This window comes from Staurois parvus, unplaced genomic scaffold (assembly GCF_062004578.1).
Source record: "Staurois parvus isolate SC_StPar_1 unplaced genomic scaffold, SC_StPar_1.0 ptg000921l, whole genome shotgun sequence".
In the NCBI taxonomy this organism is placed as follows: domain Eukaryota; kingdom Metazoa; phylum Chordata; class Amphibia; order Anura; family Ranidae; genus Staurois; species Staurois parvus.
The window spans coordinates 240,908-268,599 of record NW_028318717.1 but is presented as its reverse complement, the minus strand read 5'-3'; the positions used below and the strand labels follow the sequence as shown (position 1 = coordinate 268,599).

Sequence of the window (27,692 nt, the reverse complement as noted above, 5' to 3'; positions counted from 1 at the left end):
TGAGGTGGAGATTGGAAGGTGTATGGTCTTGGACGTCCTTGTGAAGGGGCAGGAGCTAAGGCTCATTAACATCTACGGTCCCCAGTCTACGTGGGCTAGGAAATGCCTCTTTACAAGGATTACGCCTTTCCTTTTTACATCCCGGCAAGTTGTCTTTGGAGGAGACTTTAATACTGTCACTAGGCTTAAGGACAGGAAGGGCTCCATTGACAGGCTGGAGTATGACAGCGTTTTTTTTTGAATGCGATAGTTAGGGAAGCAGGTCTGGAGGATGCCTTAATTAAGCGCAGCCCGGATTCACTTTTAGGCGAGGTAGAAGTGAGAGTAGAATAGATAGGTTTTTTTTAAAGGGGGACTCCGCTTTCTCGGCACCTGAGTGTCAGGCGGTGGAGTTTTCCGACCACCTTTTGTTAACTGTGATTTTGAATGCCTCAGATACACCGCTGAAGGGAATGGGTGTCTGGAGGATGAATTCGGCTCTGCTGGAGGACGAAGAGGTGAGACGATCCTTTGAGGAGTTTCTTCAGGCTCAGGAGACCATCCTGGATTTCTGCGGCAGTAAGTCGGAATGGTGGGAGCTTACCAAAGTGCGGATTGGCAGGTTTTTCAAGGCCCTAGGTAAGAGGAAACAACTTGAGAAATACATTGCCTATCAGCAGTTACGGAGAAAGCTTGACCGCCTTGTCTCAGAGGGGGGAGATTCTGGGGCAATCTCAGAGGTTAAGCTTCTTTTGAAGAAGTATCAGTATGATCGGCATGCCTCTTTGGTTCTGGAGAGAGACTACGGGAAGTACCATTCACCCGACCCTTACCAGAATTGTAAACAGAGCATAGCAATTAAGACGATCAGCGGCCTGAGGGATAGTACAGGATCCCTGACGAAATACAGGTCAGGGATCTTGGAGGTCTCAAGGGCTTTTTTTGAGGATCTTTTGAAAGAGAAGCACCTTGACCGGGCAGGGATGTCAAGCTTCCTGGACTCTACACCAGGTTTGGATAATAACACCCCGCCCACAAGTTTGACAAGTGAGATCACAGCTGAAGAGGTTGCCAAAGCGATAGACAGTCTGGCCATTAAAAAGACACCAGGGCCAGATGGGTTGACAGCGGAGTTTTTTAAGACTTTCAAATCTAGCTTGGCACCTCACCTAGCGGAGGGGTTTAACTGCTGTCTGGATGAGGGTTCGCTCCCTCCCTCCATGAGGAAGTCAGCTGTGATCTTGCTGTCAAAAGGTAAGGACCCTACGATGATTGAGAATTGGCGCCCCATTAGCCTGCTCAATGTCGATAGAAAGATCCTGGCCAAGATCCTTTTCTGGCGCTTGTCGTCAGTGGCAGATGGTCTACTTTCGCAGCAGCAGCACTGCTCGGTCCAGGGCAGGAGTACTTTTTCAGCGGTGTTAGCTGTCCGGGAGGCTCTGGAGCGGTGCAGGGCTGATGGCTGTGGGAAGTACTTGCTGGCGTTGGATCAAGCTAAGGCTTTTGATCGGGTCGACCACAAGTACCTCTGGCATCTCCTTGACAGGTATGGCCTGGAGGGGAGGTTCATTGGATGGCTTCAGGCTTTGTACAGAGGGGCTGAGAGCTTCATGTTGATCAATGGTTGGATTGGGCGGCCCTTTGGGGTCGGCTCGGGGGTGCGCCAGGGGTGTCCGCTGAGCCCTCTGCTCTATGCCTTTGCCATCGACCCCTTCATTAGAAGGCTAGATGGCGGGGTGTTGGGCGGGGTGCCGGTGGGCACTACTGGTGAGCCACCTTTGAGGGTCGTTGCTTATGCCGATGATGTATCTGTATTCATCTCTGGGACCGGTGAGGCGCAGGAGGTGGTCTCGGTGATGGAGCAGTATGCGGAGGCATCAGGCTCCAAGATTAATCATGACAAGTGTGAAGTTTTCTGGATGGGCAGGGAAGGTGAAGGCTTCGAGCTTCCGGATGCCTTCCCTGAGCCCCGACAGAAGGTAAAAGTGCTAGGCATCGAATTTGGCCCTGACGACTACAGCAAAACAAATTGGGAGTCCAGGTTGGCAGATGCTGATGTTAAAGTGAGATGCTGGAAGGGGTGGCGGCTGTCCCTAAGGGAAAGGGTTGACCTAATCAAGACTTACTTGGTCCCTGTTTTCTTATACGTCAGTTTCGTTTGTCTCTTGCCAGAGTCTCTCTACACGAGGGTTTACAGCTGCTTCTTCCAGCTATTATGGGGGAACAGACTGAACCTTGTGAGGCGGGATGTGACTTATCGATCCAGGCGGGAGGGTGGCCTAGGTATGGTCAACCCAGTTGTTTTCTTCTCTCTGATGTTTATTAAACATAATCTTGGTAGCATGTTAAAAGAGAGACCGCCTGCATGGGTAGGCCTTTTCCAAGTCTGGTTTAAGCCTTTTCTGAACTGTTGGGAGAGAGGCGGGCCAGTGAGAAGCTTGAGAGTCAGGCATGGTAAGCTCCCGGCTTATGTCGCTCCGTGCTTGAAGATACTGAGGCGGTGGTGTGTGACTGCGGAAGAGGTGAGATCACTCCCTGGGAGACTCCTGAGGGAGAGGGTCGTGGCCTCTGCGTTTCATGCACCATTGGCCTTGAAGGATTGCCCAGGCCATATTTTGCGGGAGGGGCTACGTTTGATAAATATGGAAAGGATTCCCTTGAAGTTTAGGGACCAGGCCTGGCTTGCGTTCCACGGCAGGCTCTATGTGAGGGGAAACTTGAAGTACCGTTCTCTGGATAACCGTGGTTGTCCGAGGACGGAGTGTGGGGGTGAGGTGGAATCTATGGACCACTTCTTGCTTCAGTGTCCCTTCAACATAGAGGTGTATAAAGAGGTGGGGAGGGCTCTAGACATCCCCTTCCTGCACTGCATGTCTTATGCAGAGTGGGTATATGGGGCATTGGAAAGTCATACTGGTTTTGATTTGAACACTCTTTTTCTAGTTTGTCTAGTGACCCGTTACTACACATGGAATGCACGGTGTCAGGTTTCCATTCGGCAGAAGGTCCTTCCTGTTCAGGTGGTGGTGTGTGACATCCTTGGTGAGGTTGGGAAAATTCGGGGTCTAGAGAAAGACCGGTTGCGGCGAAAGGCCTGGATAGAGGCGTGGAGGAACATCAGGCCTGTAGCTGCAATCTGTTGATCTCTTGGTGAGGTTGCTTTCCTGTTTTTCCTCTTCATTCACTCCCCTAGATTTTGGTAAGAAGTCTTTTTGAAGAAAGGCTGTGTGCACCTGAAGGTCCAGGTTCCTTAGCTTTGGTTAAGTAGACAAGTAGTGTTTTTTAAAGCCATAAAGGCTTTTGTTGTTTAGTGGAAGTTGCTTCCCCTACAAGGGGAGGATACATTTTATACTTGATAAGTGGGCCATAAGGGTCTTGGTGATGTTTTTTTACTTTTTTTCTGCTTCTTACCTGCCCAGTTAGTAAAGCCATAAAGGCTGTTATTATTCAGTGGAAAGTATATATCTGATTTAGGGAGATGTATCCTGTTCTTGTTTTTGTTTATGTTTCCAGTTTATTGAATACTGTATGTATTTATTTATTTTTTGTATTTTTGTAAAAAATGAAAGTTGGTTGCAAGATTTTATTTCAATAAAATATTTCAATAAAATATTTCCAGCTATCTACAGCTGGTCGTCGTTAGAAGGAAGTGGGCGTGGTTGTTGCAGACTGCTGTGTGTGTGTGGACTGTCCTGAGCTCCACAGGCCTCATCTGGAGCCTGGAGCTCAATTTTGGAGCCCATCCCAAAAAGGATGGCGGAGCCCGGCCGTGATCCGGGTGGAGGTGACCCCCCAGCGCTTAGTACCGGTCCTGATGCCATGCCAGTGGAGGACCTGGGAAAAGGTCCTAAAGCAGGTGAAAACTATGCGGCTTACAGGGGGAGAGTAACATCTCATATCAGAAGGATTGGGAGCGAGGAGGAGAAGCTGAAGCAAATGAAGATGGAGTTGAAGCATTTTAAGGCTGCCTATAATCGTGTATGGAGCACAAAACGTCAGGCCATGCGGCCAAAGCTGGAGGAAATGGAGCGTGCTGTCCGGGTGCAAGGAGACCTCGTGGCCACGCTCAAAGCTGCGAGCGGCGCCCTCAGAGAGCGGTATGTCAATGAGGAGCGATTTAAACTTGCCTGGGAAAAGTCCTTTGCATCTGGGAGAGGCCGGGTGGAGACCCTGTCATCAGAGGATTCCTCCGATCATGCAGCAGCAGCCCCAGCAGCAGAGTGTCAGCATGCAGAGGAAGCCATGGATGCCGTGACGGTGGAAGAGGAGCAGGGATCTATCCCTCCCCAGCAGAGTGTCAGCATGCAGAGGAAGCCATGGATGCCATGACGGTGGAAGAGGAGCAGGGATCTATCCCTCCCCAACAGCCAGTGAGGGATTGGGCTTCAGAAGTGCCGGATGAAGCTACAGAGGGGGTGATGGAGTTCATTGAGGAACTGGAGTCCCCCCTGCAGGGGAGACAGTTTGCGTTTTCCTCAGCGGACACTGACCCGGAGGATGATGTGGTTCCCAAACCTGTGAGACCCAGGAGGAAGGAGAGAGCTGCTTTTGTTCTACTGGAGCGTTTGCCCAGTGAGATAGAGAAGGCAGCCGGCTTGAGGGAGGTGAGCGGTGCCACAGTGAAGCTGCAGGAAGCACCAGGGACTGTAACTAAATCTATGGATGGTTCTGTCATGTCTGCTGGTAATGTTGTGCCTTTTGTGGTATTAGATGACCTGGATCCCATGTGTGTGCCTGACTCAGCTGCAGCTGTGTCTACTTCAGGTCTTTGCTCTGACAGTGTTTCCATCCCTGCTGACGCTCCTGTTCCCCCACATGTTTCCACCTCTGCTGCAGTCATGGCTCCTGGTGGGTTTCCCGCACATGTTTCCACCTCTGCTGCAGTCATGGCTCCTGGTGGGTTTCCCGCACATGTTTCCACCTCTGCTGCAGTCATGGCTCCCGGTGGTGTTCCCGCACATGTTTCCACCTCTGCTGCAGTCATGGCTCCCGGTGGTGTTCCCGCACATGTTTCCACCTCTGCTGCAGTCGTGGCTCCCGGTGGTGTTCCCACACATGTTTCCACCTCTGTTGCAGTCGTGGCTCCTGGTGGTGTTCCCGCACATGTTTCCGCCTCTGCTATGGCGGATCCCGTCTCAGTACCCACCCCTGCTGCAGTCATGGCTCCCGGTGGTGTTCCCGCACATGTTTCTGCCTCTGCTATGGCGGCTCCCATCTCGGTACCCACCTCTGCTGCAGTCATGGCTCCCGGTGGTGTTCCCACACATGTTTCCGCCTCTGCTATGGCGGCTCCCATCTCGGTACCCACCTCTGCTGCAGTCATGGCTCCCGGTGGTGTTCCCACACATGTTTCCGCCTCTGCTATGGCGGCTCCCATCTCGGTACCCACCTCTGCTGCAGTCATGGCTCCCGGTGGTGTTCCCGCACATGTTTCCGCCTCTGCTATGGCGGCTCCCGTCTCAGTACCCACCCATGTTCTTGCCTCAGCCCCGGTCACGGCTCTTGCCAATGTTCACAACCATGTTCCCGTCTCTACAACGGTGCAGGCAGCAGTCTGTGTACCCACCCCTGATCCCGCCTCTGCTCCGGTCTCAGCTCCCGTTGCTAGTCCTACCCCTACCCCCGGCCAGGCTCCTGCACCCGCTTGTGGTCCCATCCCTGGTCCCGTCTCTGCACCTGTCCCAGCTCACGGCTCAGCTGATCCTTCTGTCCCTGCATCTGTCACAGCTCCCAAGCCAGTGTTGAGTTACTCTGCAGCCGTGAGAGGTGGGCAGAGTGCAGTGAGAACCTCAGAGGCACGAGTTGGGGAGGCAGGTACTGTGATAAAGAGAAGGAATGTGGTACAAATAAAGTGGGAGGGTGGGAGTCCCACCCCCACTAGAAGGGAGGTTATTGATCGTATATTGGACATGGGCTTCTGTGCCAGGGACATATTTGCCTTTATTACACCCATTGGCACAGGTGAATACGATATTTCCTTTGTGAGGCCAGAGAGCCTTGATCTGTTCTGGCAGAGGTATGAAGGGGGGTGGAGGGATACCCCCAGGTGGGAGGGACTGAGGCCAAAGGTGGTCTCCAGGCAGCAGGTAGTCAAAAACATCACAATACTCGTCAGGAACGAGTCCATACCGGCGGCAGACCTGGTAGTATGGTTGAGTCGCTTTGGGGAAGTGCTGAGTCCACTGAGAAAACAGCTTGACGACAGGGGTATATGGACGGGGGGATGGACAGCGGTGGTGAAGCTGCGAGTGCAGGGTAACATAGTGAGTCATATCCCATCATCAGCCTTCATTGGCAAAGATAGGCTGGTCATTTTTTATGCGGGCCAGCCTAAAGTATGCCACAGATGCGGGAGCAAAGGGCACTTTGCCTCTGGGTGCGGTGTACTGAAATGCTCATTGTGCCAAGAGGTTGGTCATGTAGCTAAAGACTGCAATCAAATCAGATGTAATCTGTGTCAGGAGTTGGGTCACTCTTACAGTAATTGCCCAGAGGCTCTGCATAACCTGCCAGGGGTGATGGAAGAGCTGGCTAGAATGGAGGCTGAGGAGGCTAAGGAAGTAGAGGCAGGTCGGGTTTTGGTTGAACCAACAGTTGATGCTGGGCCAGCCTCAGGGGCGCCCAGTGTGTCCCCCAATGTGTCTGTCATTCCCCCTGTTGTTAGTATTCCCCCTGTTTCTGTCTCTTCCCAGTTGTCATCTGCCCCTCCTCGTGTGTCTCCCTCCTCTGGCCAATCAAAAATCAAGGAGGCTGCTAAGGGAGCAGGGGTTTCGGGGCCCTCAGGGTCTTCTTCTCCAGTTTTGCTCCCTCGTCGACGGAGGAGTCAGGTGAAGGGGGATGGGATGTCGGGAGGTAAGCAGGAGTGTTCAGGCTCAGGTCCTGGGGTTGAGGGGTCTGGGACAGAGAATAAGGGGGATGCGTGGTCTGTAGTGGGGAAGGGAAATAGGAATAGGCCTTTAATTTCCCCTGGCATCTTCCCTCTCCTCTTTAGATGTAGAGGAGGTACATCTGACCAACAGGCTTGGGACTCTGTCGGGGGAGGATGGGGACATAGGTGAGTTCCTATCCCCGATGGAGGATGAGGATGCTGGGAGTTCCCTAAAGAGGTCTAGGCCTCCGGGAAAGGGTGGGAAAACAAAGGTTAAGAAACGTCCATCTCAAGTATCCTAATGGCAGTTCCCGCTCCGATAAAGGTGGCAACCATTAATGTTGCCAGCATTAAATCTGTAAGTGCTCGTAGTACAGCCTTATTTTTGCTCAGTAAGATTGGTGCTGATGTTTTATTTTTGCAAGAGACCCGGCTTAATTGCCTGGCCGATTTACATCTGGCAAAAAGAGAGTGGAGGTGTGGCCCATCTTTTTGGTCTCTTGCGGCTGAGCTTTACAGCGGAGTTGCGGTACTTTTTTCCGGCATGGTAACGTGTCGGCGGGTCCTTGAGGTGGAGATTGGAAGGTGTTTGGTCTTAGACGTCCTTGTGAAGGGGCAGGAATTACGTCTTATTAATATATACGGTCCCCAGTCTACGTGGGATAGGAAATGCCTTTTCACAAAGATTAAGCCATTCCTTTTTACGTCCCGGCAGGTTGTCTTTGGAGGTGATTTTAACACCATTACTAGGCTCAAAGACAGGAAAGGCTCCACTGACAGGCTGGGATATGACAGCATTTTTTTAAATGCGATAGTCAGGGAAGCAGGTCTGGTGGATGCCTTGGTTAAGTGCAGCCCGGACAGCACGGGGTTCACTTTTAGAAGAGGTAGATGTGAGAGTAGGATAGATAGGTTTTTTTTAAAGGGGGACTCTGCTTTCTCGGCACCTGAGTGTCGGGCAGTGGAGTTTTCCGACCACCTTTTATTGACTGTGACTTTGAATGCTTCAGATGCGCCGCTGAAGGGAAGGGGTTTCTGGAGGTTGAATTCGGCTCTGCTGGAGGACGAAGAAGTGAGACGATCCTTTGAGGATTTTCTTCAAGCACAGGAGACCATCCTGGATTTCTGCGGCAGTAAGTCGGAGTGGTGGGAGCTTACCAAAGTGCGGATCAGCAGGTTTTTCAAGGCCCTAGGTAAGAAGAAACAACTTGTGAAATACATTGCCTATCAGCAGTTGCGGAGGAAGCTTGACCGCCTTGTCTCAGAGGGTGGAGATTCTGGGGCAATCTCAGAGGTTAAGCTTCTCTTAAGGAAACATCAGTATGATCGGCATGCCTCTTTGGTTCTGGAAAGGGATTATGGGAAATATCACTCGCCCGACCCTTACCAGAACTGCAAACAGAGCATAGCAGCCAAAACGATCAGTGGTCTGAAAGATAGTACGGGATCCGTGACAAAATCCAGGTCAGGGATCTTGGAGGTCTCGAGGGCTTTTTTTGAAAATCTTCTGAGGGAGAAGCACCTTGACCAGGCAGGGATGTCAAGCTTCCTGGATTCTACACCAGGGTTGGAGAATAACACCCCGTCCACAAGTTTGACAGGTGAGATCACAGTTGAAGAGGTTGCCAAAGCGATAGACAGTTTGGCCATTAAAAAGACACCAGGGCCAGACGGCTTGACAGCGGAGTTTTTTAAGACCTTTAAATCTCGCTTGGCACCTCTCCTGGCGGAGGTTTTTAATTGCTGTCTTGAAGAGGGCTCACTCCCTCCCTCCATGAGGAAGTCAGCTGTGATTTTGCTGTCAAAGGGTAAGGATTCTACGATGATTGAGAATTGGCGCCCCATTAGCCTGCTCAACGTCGATAGAAAGATCCTGGCCAAGATCCTTTTCTGGCGCTTGTCGTCAGTGGCAGACGGTCTACTTTCACGGCAGCAGCACTGTTCAGTCCAGGGCAGGAGCACCTTCTCAGCGGTGTTAGCTGTCCGGGAGGCTCTGGAGCGGTGCAGGGCTGATGGCTGTGGGAAGTACTTGCTGGCGTTGGATCAAGCTAAGGCTTTTGATCGGGTCGACCACAAGTACCTCTGGCATCTCCTTTACAGGTATGGTCTGGAGGGGAGGTTCATTGGTTGGTTGCAGACTTTGTACAAAGGGGTTGAGAGCTTCATGTTGGTCAATGGTTGGGTTGGGCGGCCCTTTGAGGTCGGTTCGGGGGTCCGCCAGGGATGTCCGCTGAGCCCTCTGCTCTATGCCTTTGCCATCGATCCCTTTATTAGGAGGCTCGATGGTGGGGTGTTGGGCGGGGTGCCGGTGGGTGCAACTGGTGAGCCGCCTTTGAGGGTGGTGGCCTATGCTGATAATGTGTCTGTTTTCATCTCCGGGGCCAGTGAGGCGCAGGAGGTGGTCTCGGTGATGGAACAGTATGCAGAAGCATCAGGCTCCAAGATCAATCAGGATAAATGTGAAGTTTTCTGGATGGGCAGGGAAGGTGAGGGCTTCGAGCTTCCGGAAGTCTTCCCAGAGCCCCGGCAGAAGATCAAAGTGCTAGGCATCGAATTTGGCCCGGAGGATTATAGCAAAACAAATTGAGAATCCAGGCTGTCAGATGCTGATGTTAAAGTGAGATGCTGGAAGGGGGTGGCGTTTGTCCCTAAAGGGAAAGAGTTGACCTAATTAAAACTTACTTGGTCCCCATTTTCTTGTACGTCAGTTTCGTCTGTCTCTTGCCAGAATCTCTCTATACGAGAGTCTACAGCTGTTTTTTCCAGCTATTGTGGGGAAACAGGCTGAACCTTGTGAGGCGGGGATGTGACGTACTGATCCAGGCGGGAGGGTGGCCTAGGTATGGTCAACCCAGTTGTTTTCTTCTCTCTGCTGTTTATTAAACATAATATTGGTAGCATGTTAAAAGAGAGACCGCCTGCATGGGTAGGTTTTTTCCAAGTCTGGTTTAGGCCTTTTCTGAACTGTTGGGAGAGAGGCGGGCCAGTGAGAAGCCTGAGGGTCAAGCACGGTAAGCTCCCGGCTTATGTCGCCCGTGTTTGAAGATACTTAGGCGGTGGTGTGTGACTGCGGAGGAGGTCCGGTCACTCCCTGGGAGGCTCCTGAGGGAGAGGGTCGTGGCTTTGACATTCCATGCACCTCTGGCCTTGAAGGATTGCCCAGGCCATATTTTGTGGGAGGGTCTGAGATTGTTAAATATGGAGAGGATTCCCTTGAAGTTTAGGGACCAGGCCTGGCTTGCATTCCACGGCAGGCTCTACGTGAGGGGAAATTTGAAGGGCCGTTCTCTGGATAACCGTGGTTCTCCGAGGACGGAGTGTGGGGGCGAGGTTGAAAGTATGGACCACTTCTTGCTTCAATGTCCCTTCAATGTAGAGGTGTATAAAGAGGTGGGGAGGGCTCTGGACATCCCTTTCCTGCACTGCATGTCTTATGCAGAGTGGGTATATGGGGCATTGGAAAGTCGTGCTGGTTTTGATTTGGGCACACTGTTTCTAGTTTGTCTAGTTGTCCGTTATTACACCTGGAATGCACGGTGTCGGGTTTCCATTCGGCAGAAAGTCCTTCTGTTCAGGTGATGGTGTGTGACATCCTTGGTGAGGTTGGGAAAATTTGGGGTCTTGAGGAAAGACAGGCTGAGGCGAAGGGTCTGAATAAAAGCGTGGAGGAATATCAGGCCTGTAGCGGCAGTCTGTTGATCTCTTGGTGTGGTTGCTGTCCTGCTTTTCTCCTCTTTTTCACCCCCTTAGATTTTGGTTGAAGGTTTCTTTTTGAGAATGGTCACGGACACCTGATGGTCTAGGTTTCTTAGCCTTTGTTGGGTAGTATAGTAAGTTTTCTAGTTTTGTTAAAGCCATATAGGCGAATAATTTAAAGTGTGTGGAGGTTTCCCCTCATAAGGGATATGTTATTTATGTGTGATGGTGGGCCATATGATGTCCTGGAGATGTATCCAGTTTTTTTCTTTGTTTATTTCTGGTAGGAAGTTTATGTTATTTATTTATTTTTTTTTATACTTTTGTAAAAAAATATGTTTGCTGGTTGCAAGATCTATTTTTGAAATAAAAATATTTCCAGCTATCCTACAAGCCAGAACCCCCGGTGTTAATCACTCTTCCACTGTCCACAACCCCCCCCCCCCCCACACCAGACACACCACAAATGGTAGATGGCCACCACCCAACAGTTTATCCACAGAACGGTCTGTTGGGACACCACACACACACGCAGATCTCCATCTGGCAGATCTGTTACCTTTACAATCTGCACGCAATCTGCCCACACACAGTGCAATTGCATACAGATTGGCAATGAGCTTGACTGAGCAAATAAAGACACTAACATACAATGCAATCTAATCCAGGGGTCCTCAAACTTTTTAAACAGGGGGCCAGTTCACTGTCCCTCAAAGTGTTAGAGGGCCGGACTATGGTTTATAAAAAAACTAAGAACAAATGCGGACACAGTACAGGAGATGAGCAGAGACTGCGGACATAGTACAGGAGATGACCAGAGACTGCAGACATAGTACAGGAGATGACCGGAGACTGCGGACACAGTACAGGAGATGAGCAGAGACTGCAGACAGTACAGGAGATGAGCAGAGACTGCGGACAGTACAGGAGATGAGCAGAGACTGCGGACACAGTACAGGAGATGACCAGAGACTGCGGACACAGTACAGGAGATGACCAGAGACTGCAGCCATAGTACAGGAGATGACCAGAGACTGCGGACACAGTACAGGAGATGACCAGAGACTGCGGACACAGTACAGGAGATGACCAGAGACTGCGGACACAGTACAGGAGATGACCAGAGACTGCGGACACAGTACAGGAGATGACCAGAGACTGCGGACACAGTACAGGAGATGACCAGAGACTGCGGACACAGTACAGAGATGACCAGAGACTGCGGACATACAACGATGGTGGGAATACTGGGCCAGACGCTCCATAAGACACACAGACATTTCCCCCCAAGTGTGTCTTATGGAGCGAAATAGTGCCCCATCGTTGGTGTCAGTGGGAGGAATAGTGCCCCATCGTTGGTGTCAGTGGGAGGAATAGTGCCCCATCGTTGGTGTCAGTGGGAGGAATAGTGCCCCATCGTTGGTGTCAGTGGGAGGAATAGTGCCCCATCGTTGGTCTCAGTGGGAGGAATAGTGCCCCATCGTTGGTCTCAGTGGGAGGAATAGTGCCCCATCGTTGGTCTCAGTGGGAGGAATAGTGCCCCATCGTTGGTCTCAGTGGGAGGAATAGTGCCCCATCGTTGGTCTCAGTGGGAGGAATAGTGCCCCATCGTTGGTCTCAGTGGGAGGAATAGTGCCCCATCGTTGGTGTCAGTGGGAGGAATAGTGCCCCATCGTTGGTGTCAGTGGGAGGAATAGTGCCCCATCGTTGGTGTCAGTGGGAGGAATAGTGCCCCATCGTTGGTGTCAGTGGGAGGAATAGTGCCCCATCGTTGGTGTCAGTGGGAGGAATAGTGCCCCATCGTCGGTGTCAGTGGGAGGAATAGTGCCCCATCGTCGGTGTCAGTGGGAGGAATAGTGCCCCATCGTCGGTGTCAGTGGGAGGAATAGTGCCCCATCGTCGGTGTCAGTGGGAGGAATAGTGCCCCATCGTCGGTGTCAGTGGGAGGAATAGTGCCCCATCGTCGGTGTCAGTGGGAGGAATAGTGCCCCATCGTCGGTGTCAGTGGGAGGAATAGTGCCCCATCGTCGGTGTCAGTGGGAGGAATAGTGTCCCATCATCAGTGGGAGGAATAGTGCCCCACTGACACCAACGATGGGGCACTATTCCACCCCCCACTGACACCAACGATGGGGCACTATTCCACCCCCCACTGACACCAACGATGGGGCACTATTCCACCCCCCACTGACACCAACGAAGGGGCACTATTCCACCCCCCCACTGACACCAACGAAGGGGCACTATTCCACCCCCCCACTGACACCAACGATGGGGCACTATTCCACCCCCCCACTGACACCAACGATGGGGCACTATTCCACCCCCCCACTGACACCAACGATGGGGCACTATTCCACCCCCCCACTGACACCAACGATGGGGCACTATTCCACCCCCCACTGACACCAACGATGGGGCACTATTCCCCCCCCCACTTACACCAACGATGGGGCACTATTCCTCCCCTCACTGACACCAACGATGGGGCACTATTCCACCCCCACTGACACCAACGATGGGACACTATCCCCCCCACTGACACCAATGTTGGGGCACTATTCCCCTCCACTGACACCACTGATGTACTATTCCTCCCACTGACACCAATGACGGGGCACTATCCCCCCCCCCACTGACACCAATGATGGGGCACTATTCTTTCCACTGACACCAATGATGGGACACTATTCCTCCCACTGACACCAATGATGGGGCACTATTCCTCCCACTGATACCAATGATGGGGCACTAATCCCCCCCCCCTACACTGACACCAATAATCGGGCACTATTCCTTCCCCCACTGACACCAATGATGGGGCACTATTCCTCCCACTGACACCAATGATGGGGCACTATTCCTCCCACTGACACCAATGATGGGGCACTATTCCCCCCCACTGACACCAATGATGGGACACTATTCCTCCCACTGATACCAATGATGGGGCACTATTCCTCCCACTGACACCAATGATGGGGCACTATTCCTCCCACTGACACCAATGATGGGGAACTATTCCTCCCACTGATACCAATGATGGGGCACTATTCCTCCCACTGACACCAATGATGGGGCACTATTCCTCCCACTGACACCAATGATGGGGAACTATTCCTCCCACTGATACCAATGATGGGACACTATTCCTCCCACTGATACCAATGATGGGGCACTATTCCTCCCACTGACACCAATGATGGGGCACTATTCCTCCCACTGATACCAATGATGGGGCACTATTCCTCCCACTGACACCAATGATGGGGCACTATTCCTCCCACTGACACATAACTTGCTGACCCCTGTTCCAGTATACCTGGTTGCAGCAGCACCATCAGCACGGCACACTTACCTGTCAGCTGTCCTTCACTCCGGCCTCTCCCTCACTCGGCTCCGCCTCCTCACAGGTGACTGGCCGCCTGTGTGCCTTTCCTGAGCTACAGTTCTGACGCCCAATCACCGGTGAGGAGGTGGAGCCGAGCGGCAGGAGTGAGGGAATGGCCGGAGTGAATGAAGGAGCAGCGCTTCCTGGACTGGATCGTCGTGGGACTGGGACCGGAGCCAGGTAAGGTACAGCAGCCCCCTGCCCACCCCTGTACTTAGTGTCCCTTCCTGTCCCGCCCCTGCAGGCGGGCCGGATAAATGGCCTCGTCGGGCCGCATGTGGCCCGCGGGCCGTAGTTTGAGGACCCCTGATCTAATCTCTCCGGAGATATGAGCCCATGCTTAACTAGTAGCCGACCGCAGATAGCCGAATGACGGCTGCAGTGCGGCCGGCCAGTTCTGAGTGGACGTCATATGACGTCCCCCCAGAACGCGCTCTCCTGCGCGCCCCAGGGGGCGCGCACCCGGCGATCTCCGTGATCGCTGTGTCCTACGGACACAGCTGATCACGTGATGTGGTAAAAGGCCAATCACAGCGGCCTTTTACCACGTGATCAGCGGTGTCCAATGAAACGCTGATCAGAGGGAAATGCAAGTGCCGGTTCTCAGCTGCACTTTCCTCACGCTGTCAGATCGTGAGGAAAGTACTGCCGAGAACCGGCAGTTGTCAGAGCGGGGATCGGCACCGATCATCAGGGCACTGATGATCGGTGCCCAGCAGTGCCACCCGCAAGTTCCGCCCACCTGTGCCCAGCAGTGCGCCCACTAACTCCACCCACCTGTGCCCAGCAGATCACCCACCTGTGCCCAGCAGTGCATCCACCTGTGCCACTCTGCAGTGTCACACACCTGTGCCCAGAAGTGCCACCTACCTGTGCCCAGCAGTGCCACCCACCTGTGCCCACCAGTGCCACCCACCTGTGCCCACCCACCAGTGCTGCCCACCAGTGTCACCCAGCAGTGCTGCCAGTCAGTGCCACCAGTCAGTGCCCAGCGGTTGTGCCAGTCAGTGCCGCCAGTCAGTGCCCAGCAGTGATGCCAGTCAGTGCCGTCTATCAGTACCCATCATCAGTGTCACCTATCAGTGCCGCCTATCAGTGCTGCATATTAGTGCCGCCTATCCGTGACACCTCATTAGTACTGCCTATCAGTGCCCTTTAGTGCTGCCTATCAGTGCCGCCTATCAGTGCCCATCAGTGCTGCCTCATCAACGCACATCAGTGAAGGAGAAAAATTACCTGTTTGAAAAATTTTATAATAGAAACAAAGAAACCTTTTTTTTTTTTTCAAATTTTTTGCAACTTTTTTATTTATAGCGCAAAAAGTAAAGCGCCCAGCGGGGAGTAAATACCACCAAAAGAAAGCTCTATTTGTGAGAAAAAAATGATCAAAATTTCATATGGGTACAATGTTGCATGACCGCGCAATTGTCAATCAAAGTGCGGCAGCGCTGAAAGCTGAAAATTGGCCTGGTAAATAAGGGGGTAGAAGTGCCCGGTAGGCGAGGGGTTAAGTACACAGAAGTCACTTATTAATTTTAAGATTTAATATCCCGAAAGTGGGCGGAGCATAAAATATGTACAAAGTATAAAAAGTTACAGAAATACAAAAAATACAAGAAGACACACATAGACTATTCACTATAAAATAAAAGGGAATCAAACTTTTACCAAGATTTACCCTCCTGACTGAGGAAATATAGGTGGCGCCAGACAACAATGTTATAAATGATAGTATAGATCCTAATTAATAGACCAGCTGCAAAGTCTACCCTCAGTGAAGGTGCAAATATATAGAAATAAGACTGCGCTAGTAACAAATACAAAACACAATATATACCGGGACATAAACAGACCAAGAATATAACAAACTCAAAAAAAATATATCATATTTTTAAAAGTCCCAAAATATATCATAAAAGTCCCAAAAAATATATGTGATAATGAAGATAAAAAATGAAGATGAAAAAATTATTATTTGAAATAAAATCCACCGAGTGAATCCACCACCAAATGAACTGAATAAACTCACCAGAGCAGGGGCGGACTGACCATTTGGAAACTCGGGCACTGCCTGAGGGCCCAGGGTCAGTAGGGGGCCCCATGAGATGCCCCTGGTACATTTTTCATAGGCTTTTTTGAGTTTGGGCAAGGACACAGGGACCCCATGATCCCCTATTGCCCGGGGGCCCCATGAGTTGTCAGTCTGCCCCTGCACCAGAGCAATATGCTGATTATATGATAAACCAGCGTAAACGCTTTTTTGCTCCGGGAGCAACGATCTGCAGACAGTTAAAACACAGCTTAGGCTTGGAAGAAACGATTTCCTGGAGCAATACTCTGCAGGAGACTCTGAAGATCCACTTTATTCACATCCCATCTTGTTTTAAGAGGTATTGGAAAGGCCGCTCGGAATATAAAAAAAGAAGCTCGTGGTGCAGTACTTCTTAACCACTTCCCGACCGGCCGTTGCATATAAACGGCCGGACGGTGGCAGTGCAGGGTCGGGTGGCCGTCTATAAATGGCCTCCCCGCACCCTGCTTGTGCGTGCTCCCTGGGAGCGCGCAGCACCGCGATCCGGTGCCCGCTGTGTCCTCCGGACACAGTGAAACACCGATCGTCGGACGGGACCTCTGTACGAGGTCCCGATCATGTGATCACTGATTGGCCAATCAGTGATCACATGCAAAGTAGTAAGCAAGATGTCACTTGTGACATCATTGCTTACTACGTGTGAAATCTGTGAATGATCACAGAGGTCACATGGTACAGGGCTATTCACAACAGCCCTTGTACCATGTGACAAGCTGTGACCAATCACAGCTCACTCAGTACTTCTCAATGGCTGCAGGAATGCACACAGAGAGAAAGAGAAATGATTGCTTTTACATCCTATATGGGTGTAAAAGAAATCAGTGTAAAAAAAACAAAAAATCTTCATCACCCCCCACAAGTAGTACAGTGTCACCATGGTGACTGCACTGCTAGGGTGACAGTATGTAAAAATAAATAAATAAAAATAATATAAAAAAAATAAAATAAAAATGTAAAAAAAAAATTTAAAAAAATTATAATTTTTGGTTATAAACTAATTTGTTTTTTTTTACTGAAAAGATAACGGAATACATTTTGGCAAAGATTTATGATGAAATATTATTTATTTGCAAAATTTTATTTAAAAAAAACACTTTTGTTCAAAATTTTTGGACTTTTTCCATTTACATAGCAAAAAAAATAAAAATCCCAGCGGTGAATAAATACCACCAAAATAAAGCTTTATCCGTCTCAAAAAAATGGTAAAAAATTAATTTGGGTACAGTGTTGCATGACCGCGCAATTGTCATTCAAAGTGTGATAGCGCTGAAAGCTGAAAATTGCCCTGGACAGGAAGGGGGGGAAAGTGTCCAGTCTGGAAGTGGTTAAAAACACTGCTTTAATAATGACAAAAACACACAAGAAATGGTGTCCAACCGACAGCAGCATATTCAGCATAAAACAGATGCCAATAGACCCAGCCACAATACATATGTGCTCTTGCGATGCTAGGAGCACGCTGACGTCACAACACTTAAACCACGCCTTACTCTGTGAGGACGTCGAATGACAAAACACGTAGGGCGTGGTTTGAGTGTTGTGACGTCATCTGTTTCAATTTGTGTGTATGCGCATGGGGGGAATTTAAACAATTTTTTTTTCTTTTAACGATTTTTATTATTTTTTTATGTATTTTTTAAACTTTTTTTTTCCATCTAACTTTATCCAAATTCAGCATTTTTAACCTCCTCGTAATAACAATAAATTACAGGAAAATGCTTAACTTTTTACTAAGTATTCTCGTTAAAAAAAAATGTACAGAACTGAGATATTGCCATAAATACAAACGTTCTGGGACCAGGGATGTCTTAATTTATGGGCAATGCCCAGGGGCCCCATGATAATCTTGTATTACAACATACTTGCCAACTGTCCCGGATTTGCCGGGACGGTCACAATTTTTACTAAGCTGTCCCGGGGTGGCCTGGGCAGTGTCCAAGAACCTGCACTGTCCCCTCCTGATCCCTGTATTGTGCCCTCCTGACTCCCCCCTCTACTGTGCCCTTCTGCCCCTGATTTACGGAATGTTTTCCTATTGTTTCCATTTTATTGAAAATACTAACAAATACAAATATAGGTTTAATTTTATCAACAAATTAAACTTTAATTATTCAGAGTAGGTGTGTAAATTGGGACAGACTGGTGTGGGTCCCGATGTATTACTTTGCCCAGGAGCCCATGATGCTATTAAGATGGCCCTGTCTGGGATATAGAGAGGGAAAGGCCCGGGGATTAAAGTGGTTAATGACAGATTACAGCATTCATGTAATTATTGATTTTTCCCATAGTTACGCTCTATGGTGTATTGTTTCCAGGGTCAACAAAATGTTCTTTTTTTTAAAGTTCTAAAGTTTAACCAAAAAAAAAGAGATCTGTCCACTCAGAGCCATTAAAGAGAACCCCAATCAGAGGAATTTCAGTCCTGCAGAAGAAGTTGTAGGAATGTGACTGCACACTTAGCAGTTTGTAAGTTCAGATCTCTTGCAGTTGTACTTTGTGATCAGTCTATGGAGAGGAGGAGTAGATGAACAGAGAAGCAAGATAATGAGGACATCCAATCTTCACCTGATGAAATCCCTTAGACTTGTGGCAGAACCGAATGAAACAAGTGACCATCTGGGCTTAAGTGGTCCCATTGAACACATCCCATAAAACAGCTGCAACTCTCTGTTGGAAGGTCTACACCGGCTTAGGAAGTTGCTTTCTCCGAGGCTTCTCCATGGCCAGTGTCCCATCCTCAGACCTGCCTACAAACCTGTCATCCATAAGAGGAGGAGGAACATTGGAAATGAGGCATGGATCGTGGGAACCCAGGTGGAACATATATCAGGAGGTGGGCTTAGCTGGAGTCCTCAAACTTGGCTGCAATAACAACAGTCAGCAGAACCTGGAAAGGACTCTCCTCTCTGAGGTTTCAGAGGCTCGGCAAGATGCTTCTTGATTGCAACCCAGTCTCTGGTACTGAGGCAGTGTTAATCAAGTATTAACTCAGGATCTGTCAATGAAGAAAACACTTGGGAACAGATCAGTTAGAACGGATGCAAACGCATTACATGTTCAGTCAAAGCTCCATAAAAAAGATACAGATGAGGATCACGAGGAAACACAGTTCAGTCATCAATCCTTCTCCGAAAAAAAAGGTAAAATACAAAACCGTATGCGCCAATAGGAGAATGATTGGTAGGACTGGTGCAGGCATATGGAATTAAAAGTCCATTATAAATCCATGATAAAAAGGGGGGAGGGGACTTAGAGATAAGATGGTCCACTTGGGCAGCTGGTTTCCAGAGTAGAAGACGGCTCTCTAGATGCGCACAACGGTAAACAGAAATGGAAAAAGTGCCTCTAAGTGTAATGCCACAAATGTATTTATTAAAAACAATGTAGGTTAACAAATGGCAACTCAAGTGCTCTAAAAGAGTAAAAGGTGCAAAATAAAGCCCGTGCGGGGTCCTGGATGGTGAAGCTTGGGAAAGGAGCGATTCTGCGCACCCTGGTGGTGTCCCCCGATGTGCTATATTTAGCTCCTGTGCTGCCCTAGGAAACATTAAATTGGGAACCAGCACACCCCTCCCCCCCAGTCCATGCCAACCTCTAAAACTGGGCGCCCCCACTGCCACTAAAATTAAGTACCCCTAGCCCCTGCTGCCACTAAAATTGGGCATCCAGCACCGCGCCCCCTACAGCCACTAAAATTGGGCACCAGCACCCCCACAAACCCCCCTGGGGCCAGCTGCCACCACTCTCTTCCAAACAAGCCCTTGCCGTAGCTTGCAGAGAGATAGAGTTAGTCAAGCACTAACCTTAACCTCTCTGGAGCCAATTTCCTTCTTTGTGCCAGAAGCTTACACCTTCCAGCAGCATACAGCCTCCTTGGATTCCATGGCAGAAACTCATCAGGTCCCCAGGTGGCTCTCCCCCCCCTTCCTCCCAAAAATTGCTGCCCTAGGCAAACGCCTTGCTTGCCTCATGGTAAATATGCCGCTGGTCCCGTGCATGCTCCGAGACGTGTTGCGTCACTTCACCTCTGGTTCAGCATTGCGGTCCATGCTTGGCTCCACAAGCCTCCAGAGCTATCGGCCTTGTCTTCTCCACTGAGCGGCTGCTTGAGATCCATCTCCTGCCATTCCGAAGTGATCCCTGGCCAGACTACTACACCATTCAGCACATTGCACAGACTTTATTTTGTGCCCTTTACTCTTCCAGAACACGTAAGTTGCCATTTGTGAGCCTACATTGTTTTCAATAAATACATGGATGGTATTACACTCAGAGGCGCTTTTCCCATTCTGTTAAAAAAAAAAAAAAAAAGTAAAATAGTCGAGGACTTTCTAGGTGTGTGCCTGATGGAGATAAGCACTAAACTCCATGCTCCATTCATTATATTCCTTTTTGCTCACGGATTTTATTTTGTCCTTCAAAGTAGCATTATACCTTGTTTGCTTTTTTTTTACGAGCTTGTGAGATGACACGAGGTGTGAAACTAACGAGACACCAGCAAATCTTTCATTACGGCTTAGCTGCTACATCTTTTACAACCCTACCCCCCCTTCCCTTCTTCCGGAGGTTCCTCTCTGCAGTAAAAGCGTGTGAATCCTCTGGTGTTTGATTAACTCAGAACACTGATAGGACTTCTCTCCGGTGTGAACCACTTGGTGTATGATAAGATACTGCATCTGTGTGAAAGCTTAATCGTATTCAGAGCACGGATGTGGTTTCTCTCCGGTGTGGACCCTCTGGTGTCTGTTAAGAGATAACTTCACTGAAAAACCTTTGCCACATTCAGGGCAAAGGTACGGTGTCTCTCCTGTGTGGACCCTCTCATGTACGATAAGTTCGGACTTCCGTTTATAAGCTTTGCCACATTCAGAACATTTATGTGGTTTCTCTTCGGTGTGAACCCTCTGGTGTTCGTTAAGAGTTGCCTTCACTGAAAAACCTTTTCCACATTCAGAGCAAAGGTACGGTTTCTCTCCTGTGTGGACCCTCTCATGTACGGTCAGTTGGTACTTCTCTCCAAAAGCTTTGCCACATTCAGAACACTGATGTGGCTTCTCTCCGGTGTGAATCTTCTGGTGTTGAGTAAGTGCTGCCTTTCGTGCAAAACCAGTGCCACATTCAGAACATTTATGTGGTTTGTTTTCGGTGTGACCCCTCTGGTGTCTTTTAAGCCCTCTGTTGTCTGTAAAAGCTTTGTCACATTCAGAACACTGATATGGCTTCTCTCCAGTGTGAAGCATCTGGTGCGAGATGAGATCTCTCTTCTCTTTAAAAGATTTGTCACACTCGGAACACGGATATGGCCTCTGCCCAGTGTGAACCATGTTGTGTGTGTTAAGATGTGCCAATATTTTATAAGCTTTGTCACATTCGGAACACTGATATGGCTTCTCTCCGGTGTGAACCCTCTGGTGCGTGGTGAGCTCTTTCTTGGTATTAAAAGCTTTGTCACATTCAGAACACTCATATGGCTTATCTCCGGTGTGAATCCTCTGGTGTGTGATAAGATTTGACTTCATTGTAAAAGCTTTGCTGCAAGCCGAACACTGATATGGTTTCTCTGCGGTGTGAATCATCTTGTGTGTGATAAGATTTGATAATCGTGCAAAAGCTTTGTCACATTCCGAACACTGATATGGCTTCTCTCCAGTGTGAGTTCTCATGTGTATGATAAGATATGGCTTGCTTGCAAAAGCTTTGACACATTCTGAACACTGATATGGCTTCTCTCCAGTGTGAGTTCTCATGTGTGTGATCAGATTGGATTTGCTTGCAAAAGCTTTGACACATTCTGAACACTGATATGGTTTCCCTCCAGTGTGAGTTCTCATGTGTGTGATAAGATGTGATTTGCTTGTAAAAGCTTTGACACATTCTGAACACTGATATGGTTTCCCTCCAGTGTGAGTTCTCATGTGTCTGATAAGATGTGATTTGCTTGTAAAAGCTTTGACACATTCTGAACACTGATATGGCTTCCCTCCAGTGTGAGTTCTCATGTGTGTGATAAGGCGTCTCCTCGCTGCGAAACCTTTGTCACATTTAGAGCATCGATACGGCTTCTCTCCATCGTGTGCCTTGTGGTGTGCGATACGTTTGGCCTCCATTGTAAAAATAAAATGGAGAAAACCTTTGTCACATTCCAAACAAGAAATGGCTTCTGAAATGGCTCCTCTTACGTATACAAGGGTTGGATTTGATTGTCACTTGTAGAACACTGAAATGACTTCGTGCCTGTCTTTTTTTTTTTTTTTTTTAAAGCATGTATATTGTTGCACCCCCAAGTGATTTCAATTTTAAAAGTATATGGTACTAGATATAAATAAAATGTCTAAATATATATTTTCAGTAGTTGGGTCAACTTCCAGTAAAAATCCAACTGAGAGTGCTGATAAGTGAAACGCGTTGACCTCTTCGGATGATCTGACACGAAGAAGCCACACTGAATTGAACAGACCATGTATTATGACTACGGCGTGGGGTTTTGTTGGGTTTTTCTTTTTGTGAATGTTGGTTTTAAATTTTGTAATAAAAATACATATTTTTATTGATGAATAGACCGTTCCTTAGTACCAGTAAAGTCCGGCCTTTTTTTGTACTTTCTCTTTTTTTTCTCTCCTGTTGTCCGCAGAGGTTTGATCAATGTTGAAGAGGATCCAAAACATTTAGAACACCGATAGGTCTTCTGTCCTGTGTGAATCCTTCAGTGAACTGCTGTAAAGACTTTCAGCCACTTAAGACACCCATTTGGTTCATTTGGTGTTTATGAAGATAAACGTGACGGAAAACCTGGTTCATCAATCTACCTGTATAGAAAAGAAAAAAATAATAAAAACCAGAATTTTATATAAAATAACTAAAGTTGCTTTCTATTTTTAACGTTCATTATTAAATATAATAATATACAGGATTTACCCATATGGAAGAGAAATATATTTTCAATACATTTCGAAAAAAAATTATAAATGTGACATATATTTACAATACATTGGCCTACGCAAATATATTTTTAAACATGTATTCCAAAAATGTCAATTAAAATATATTTTCCAAAAGGCATATATTTAAAAATATATTTTTCAAAATATACTTTCCAGATATTTTTTGAACATCTAAAAAAAAATGCATTTAAACATAGATTTTTAAATATACTTGTAAATGCATTCCAAATGACACCTTGATATATATCACAGCGTACGTTCTGAATATATTTTTAATAATATATTCACAAATGTATTGAAATATATTGAATACGGCCAACATTGTAGTATTTGAAATATATGTCGATATATTTGGGAAGAATATATTAAGAATGTATTTTTAAAATATATTTGTCTTCCATGTGGGTATATGGCTCCAACAGTTTGCTCATATAAAGGGAGACAATACAGCAACGGTACAAGTCAATACAAGAGGGGTTTGGAAGGCCTGGCTCCTGGGAGCTTACAATCTAATAGAGAGGAGCTGGTGGGACAAAAGGTAATAATTGTGAGGAATAAACTGATGGGAGAAATAGAAGATTTGGTTATTAGCTGAAGGCAGGAGATAAATGGGCCGTTATTTAGCTCCTGGAATCAGAAGTCCTAATCTGGTCCTTTCTGCACGGCAAAAACATTTAATACATTAGATACATTCCTATCTCAGCTCTCACTACAAGGTGGGACAAGTAACCTTTTGTTCTAAATTTTTGTACAGAGGCAGGGTGGGGTTAAGGCCTCAGATTTCTTTTTTTTTTAAGATGGCTGCCAGCAGGGTCGGGCTGACCATTTGGAAACTCGGGCACTGCCTGAGGGCCCAGGGTCAGCAGGGGGCCCCACGATATACCCCTGGTACCTTTTTCATAGGCTTTTTTGAGTTTGGGCAAGGACACAGGGGCCCCATGATCCCCTATTGCCCGGGGGCCCCATGAGTTGTCAGTCCGCCCCTTGCTGCCAGATTGCATGCTCATGTTTGCTTCTGAGGAGGGATGGCGTGACTATAAAAGAAAGAACATTTTTTAACCCCTCGCCTACCGGGCACTTATACCCCCTTCCTGCCCACCGGGCACTTATACCCCCTTCCTGCCCAGGCCAATTTTCAGCTTTCAGCGCTATCACACTTTGAATGACAATTGTGCGGTCATGCAACACTTGATCCATATGAAATGTTTATAATTTTTTTGTGACAGATAGAGCTTTATTTTGGTGGTATTTAATCACCTCGGGGGTTTTTATTTTTTCTTAAACAAACCAAAAACCACTGAAAATTTTGAAAAAAAAAAAGTTTTTTTCTTTGTTTTTGTGATACAATTTTGTAAATAAGTGATTTTTCTCCTTCACTGATGTACGCTAATGAGGCTGCAGTTATGGACACTGATAGGTGGCACTGATGGGCATTGACAGGCATCACTGAGGGCACTGAAAGGCAGCACTGATATATGACACTGGTAGGTGGCACTGACTGGCACTGATGGGTGACACTGAAAGGCCGCTCAGATGGCATTGATATGTGGCATTGATGTGGCACTGAAGGGCACTGGCAGGTGGCATGGATGAGCACTGAGAGCTGGCACTGATGGACACTGACAGGTGGCACTGCTGGGGCTACACAGATCATCAGGGCACACTGATCATCAGTGCTCTGATGATCAGTGAACATGTCCCCTCCGAGGGATGCCAATTACCGGCTCTCCTCTCCTCTGTCAGCGTGACAGCTCGTGGGGAGAGAAATGCGATAACCGGCATTTCCCTGTTTACATGTGATCATCTGTGATTGGACACAGCTGATCACATGACCGAGCCGACATCTTCAGGTCTTTCCGTGGATCGGTGATCCGCTGTGTCCAAGGAACACAGCGCACTACCGATCGTCATGCTGCGCGCTCCAGGAGCCGCACATGCGTGGTTAGAATGGGAGGACGTCATATGACGTCCTCCCAGAACAAGAGAACCACCTTGCGTCCATCATATTACTATATGGCAGGCGGGAGGTGGTTAAACATACGTTGCACCCCTCTAGATAGGCAGGTGGAGCTAGTTTTAATTGCAGAAAGAAAGGCTGAGTAGCAACCTGGGCATGAGTCAGCCAGGACAATTTAGGTCAGGGCTGATGGGTCTGCAGATCAGTTCCCTGAGACCTCCCCCTGCTCTAGAGACTTGAGAGGTTTCTAGAAGGCAATGGGTGGGGATGAGGAGGGGCTGATCCTCATACTTAAGAGATACTGACCCAGGCAGGAGGCTTGGCATGGGGCCAGGTCAGCCCTTAAGTGTGACTGAGCCTGCTCAGCAGCAGGAGAGTTTGGGTGGGAGATAAAGTGAGAGGCTGGGATGCAGGAGCCTGGGAGGGGGCCCAGTGAGAAGGCCTACCTCCAGGCTGAAACTAAAAGGAGGATCTCTCAATCTCAGCAGTCCCCTGAGAGAAGACAACCTGTGCAGCAGGGAAGGAGCCAGCCCAGTGGAAGGCCTGAAGGCAGCTACCAATGCAACAAGCTCATGGGAGAGGAAGAGTGAGTGGTCCTACATCCTCTGGGCCAGTTAAGGGGAAAAGGCATTCGGGTGGGAAACCTGAATAGTCCCCATCTGGGACTGTGGTTTTGCAAAGACAGATTTTGGGTACCCTTGCCCAGAGATTGACCCAGTACAGCTGGATGAGGAAAGGATTCATCTGGGGTGGTACATCAGGAGAGGCTGGAGAGCTCTCCAGGAAAAAACCCTGTTTGCTGTAGAGACTTGTACATAGTTGCCAAGGAGTTGTCCTCAGTTGCGGTTCCCTTGGGCATCCCATACACCCCCCAACCCCATCCAAGTTCAATGCCCCTAATATAACTAAAGTATGTAGATCCAGCACAGGGTTCATTCTCTAGCTGCCAACATCCCAAAGGCTATGTACCCAAAGATATGTCCCCCGACAATTTGTACTGGGACTTTTAAGGCAACTCAAGACAAATGATATAAACATGCAAATCGTTTTATTACAAAATTGTTGTGAAACATCATAATTTGGCACGTTACACAAATGTTAAAATCATACATGGAAGGAAATGGAGAAAAGGCCTGTAAACTTACCGTAGGCTGAAGGCTGGTGTTCACCCTCTCCTGTAAGCCAGAAGAAAGCGAAGGGCGAGTAAACTTCAGCTGAAAAGACGCATTTCAGAACAAAAGTCTTTCTTCAGGAGTGTGCTGAAGGGGAAGGATGGCCACGAAAAATTCTACAAAAGGGGGGCGTGTTCAAGATGGCGACTGGGGCGGCCGCATAATCTGGAGCTCTGCCACATCTCTACCGAATCCACTGCCATCCTGGTGGCAGCGGACTGACAGAACTCCCCGGAGGTCCCACCGTCCCTGCTGGTACTTGACGGAGGAGAACCGAGTGCTTTGAATCCTCTCCGTGGCAGCGGACCATCGCGGCCTGTTGCGACCTAGTGAGGCCTCGGTGGATGCCGGGCTCACACCCAGCCAAGGGACACGTGAGTGCGGTCCATGGTGGGAGAGGGTGTACGACCATCAGGCCCCACCACCCGGACCATCGGGCCCCCTCACCCGGACCCAGGGGACTGCGGCCTACAGTTAAGCAAGTTTTCAAGTTCTCCCACTTCATGGAGGGGTCTGACATTCACATTGTAGGTGCATTCCCACTCTGAGAGACAGAATTTAAAAAAAACAATTCAGGAAATCCCATTGTATGATTTGTAAAGAATGTATTTGTCTCGCACTGCTGAACAGAAGTATTTGAACACCTAAAAAACAGCAAGAATTCTGGCTCTCAAAGACCTGTTACTGTGCCTTTAAAAGTCCACCTCTACTCCACTCATTCATCTAACTTAGTAGCACCTGTCTGAGCTCTTTAAAGACACCTGTCCACCCCACAGTCAGTCAGACGCCAACTACTACCATGGGCAAGACCAAAGAGCTGTCAATAGACACCAGAGACAAAATTGTGGACCTCCACAAGGCTGGAAAGGGCTACGGGGCAATTTCCAAGCAGCTTGGTGAAAATAGATCAACTGTTGGAGCAATTGTTAGATAATGGAAGAGGCAAAAGACGACTGTCAGTCTCCCTCGGACTGGGGCTCCATGCAAGATGTCACCTCGTGGGGGATCACTGATGATAAGAAAGGTGAGGAATCAGCCCAGAACTACAAGGGAGGAGCTGGTCAATGACATGAAGAGAGCTGGGACCACAGTATCAAAGGTCACTGTCGGTAGAACACTACGCCGTCATGGTTTCCAATCATGCATTGCACGGAAGGTTCCCCTGCTCAAGTCATCACATGTCTAGGCCCGTCTGAAGTTTGCCAATGACCATCTGGATGATCCAGAGGAGGCATGGGAGAAAGTCATGTAGTCAAATGAGACCAAAGAAGAACTTTTTGGTCTAAACTTCACTCGCCGTGTTTGGAGGAAAAGGAAGGATGAGTTGCATCCCAAGAACACCATCCCTACTGTGAAGCATGGGGGTGGTAACATCATGCTTTGGGGGTGCTTTTCTGCGAAGGGGACAGGACGACTGCACTGTATTAAGGAGAGGATGAATGGGGCCATTTATTGTGAGATTTTGAGCAACAACCTCCTTCCCTCAGTCAGAGCATTGAAGATGGGTCGTGGCTGGGTCTTCCAACATGACAACGACCCGAAGCACACAGCCAGGAGAACCAAGGAGTGGCTCCGTAAGAAGCATATCAAGGTTCT

General features: G+C 48.6%; 1 protein-coding gene and 1 pseudogene across 2 annotated transcripts in view; one reads left to right on the top strand and one right to left on the bottom strand.

Annotated features, from left to right (window-relative positions):
* Positions 1 to 5,888: 5,888 nt before the first annotated feature.
* LOC149442023 (uncharacterized) lies at positions 5,889 to 7,149 on the top strand. The gene is made up of 2 exons (XM_089656628.1): positions 5,889 to 6,831; positions 6,971 to 7,149. The coding sequence occupies exons 1-2, from the start codon at positions 5,889 to 5,891 to the stop codon at positions 7,147 to 7,149; spliced, it is 1,122 nt and encodes a 373-aa protein (XP_089512754.1).
* A 9,922-nt stretch (positions 7,150 to 17,071) lies between these two features.
* Positions 17,072 to 27,692, bottom strand: part of LOC149442022 (uncharacterized) — a 68,101-nt pseudogene continuing 57,480 nt past the window's right edge. The window contains exons 8-9 of the transcript XR_016307252.1: positions 26,070 to 26,138; positions 17,072 to 22,228 (exon numbers count right to left, since the gene is read on the bottom strand). The product of XR_016307252.1 is annotated as an uncharacterized LOC149442022 (transcript). The remainder of the gene's footprint in view (positions 22,229 to 26,069; positions 26,139 to 27,692) is intronic.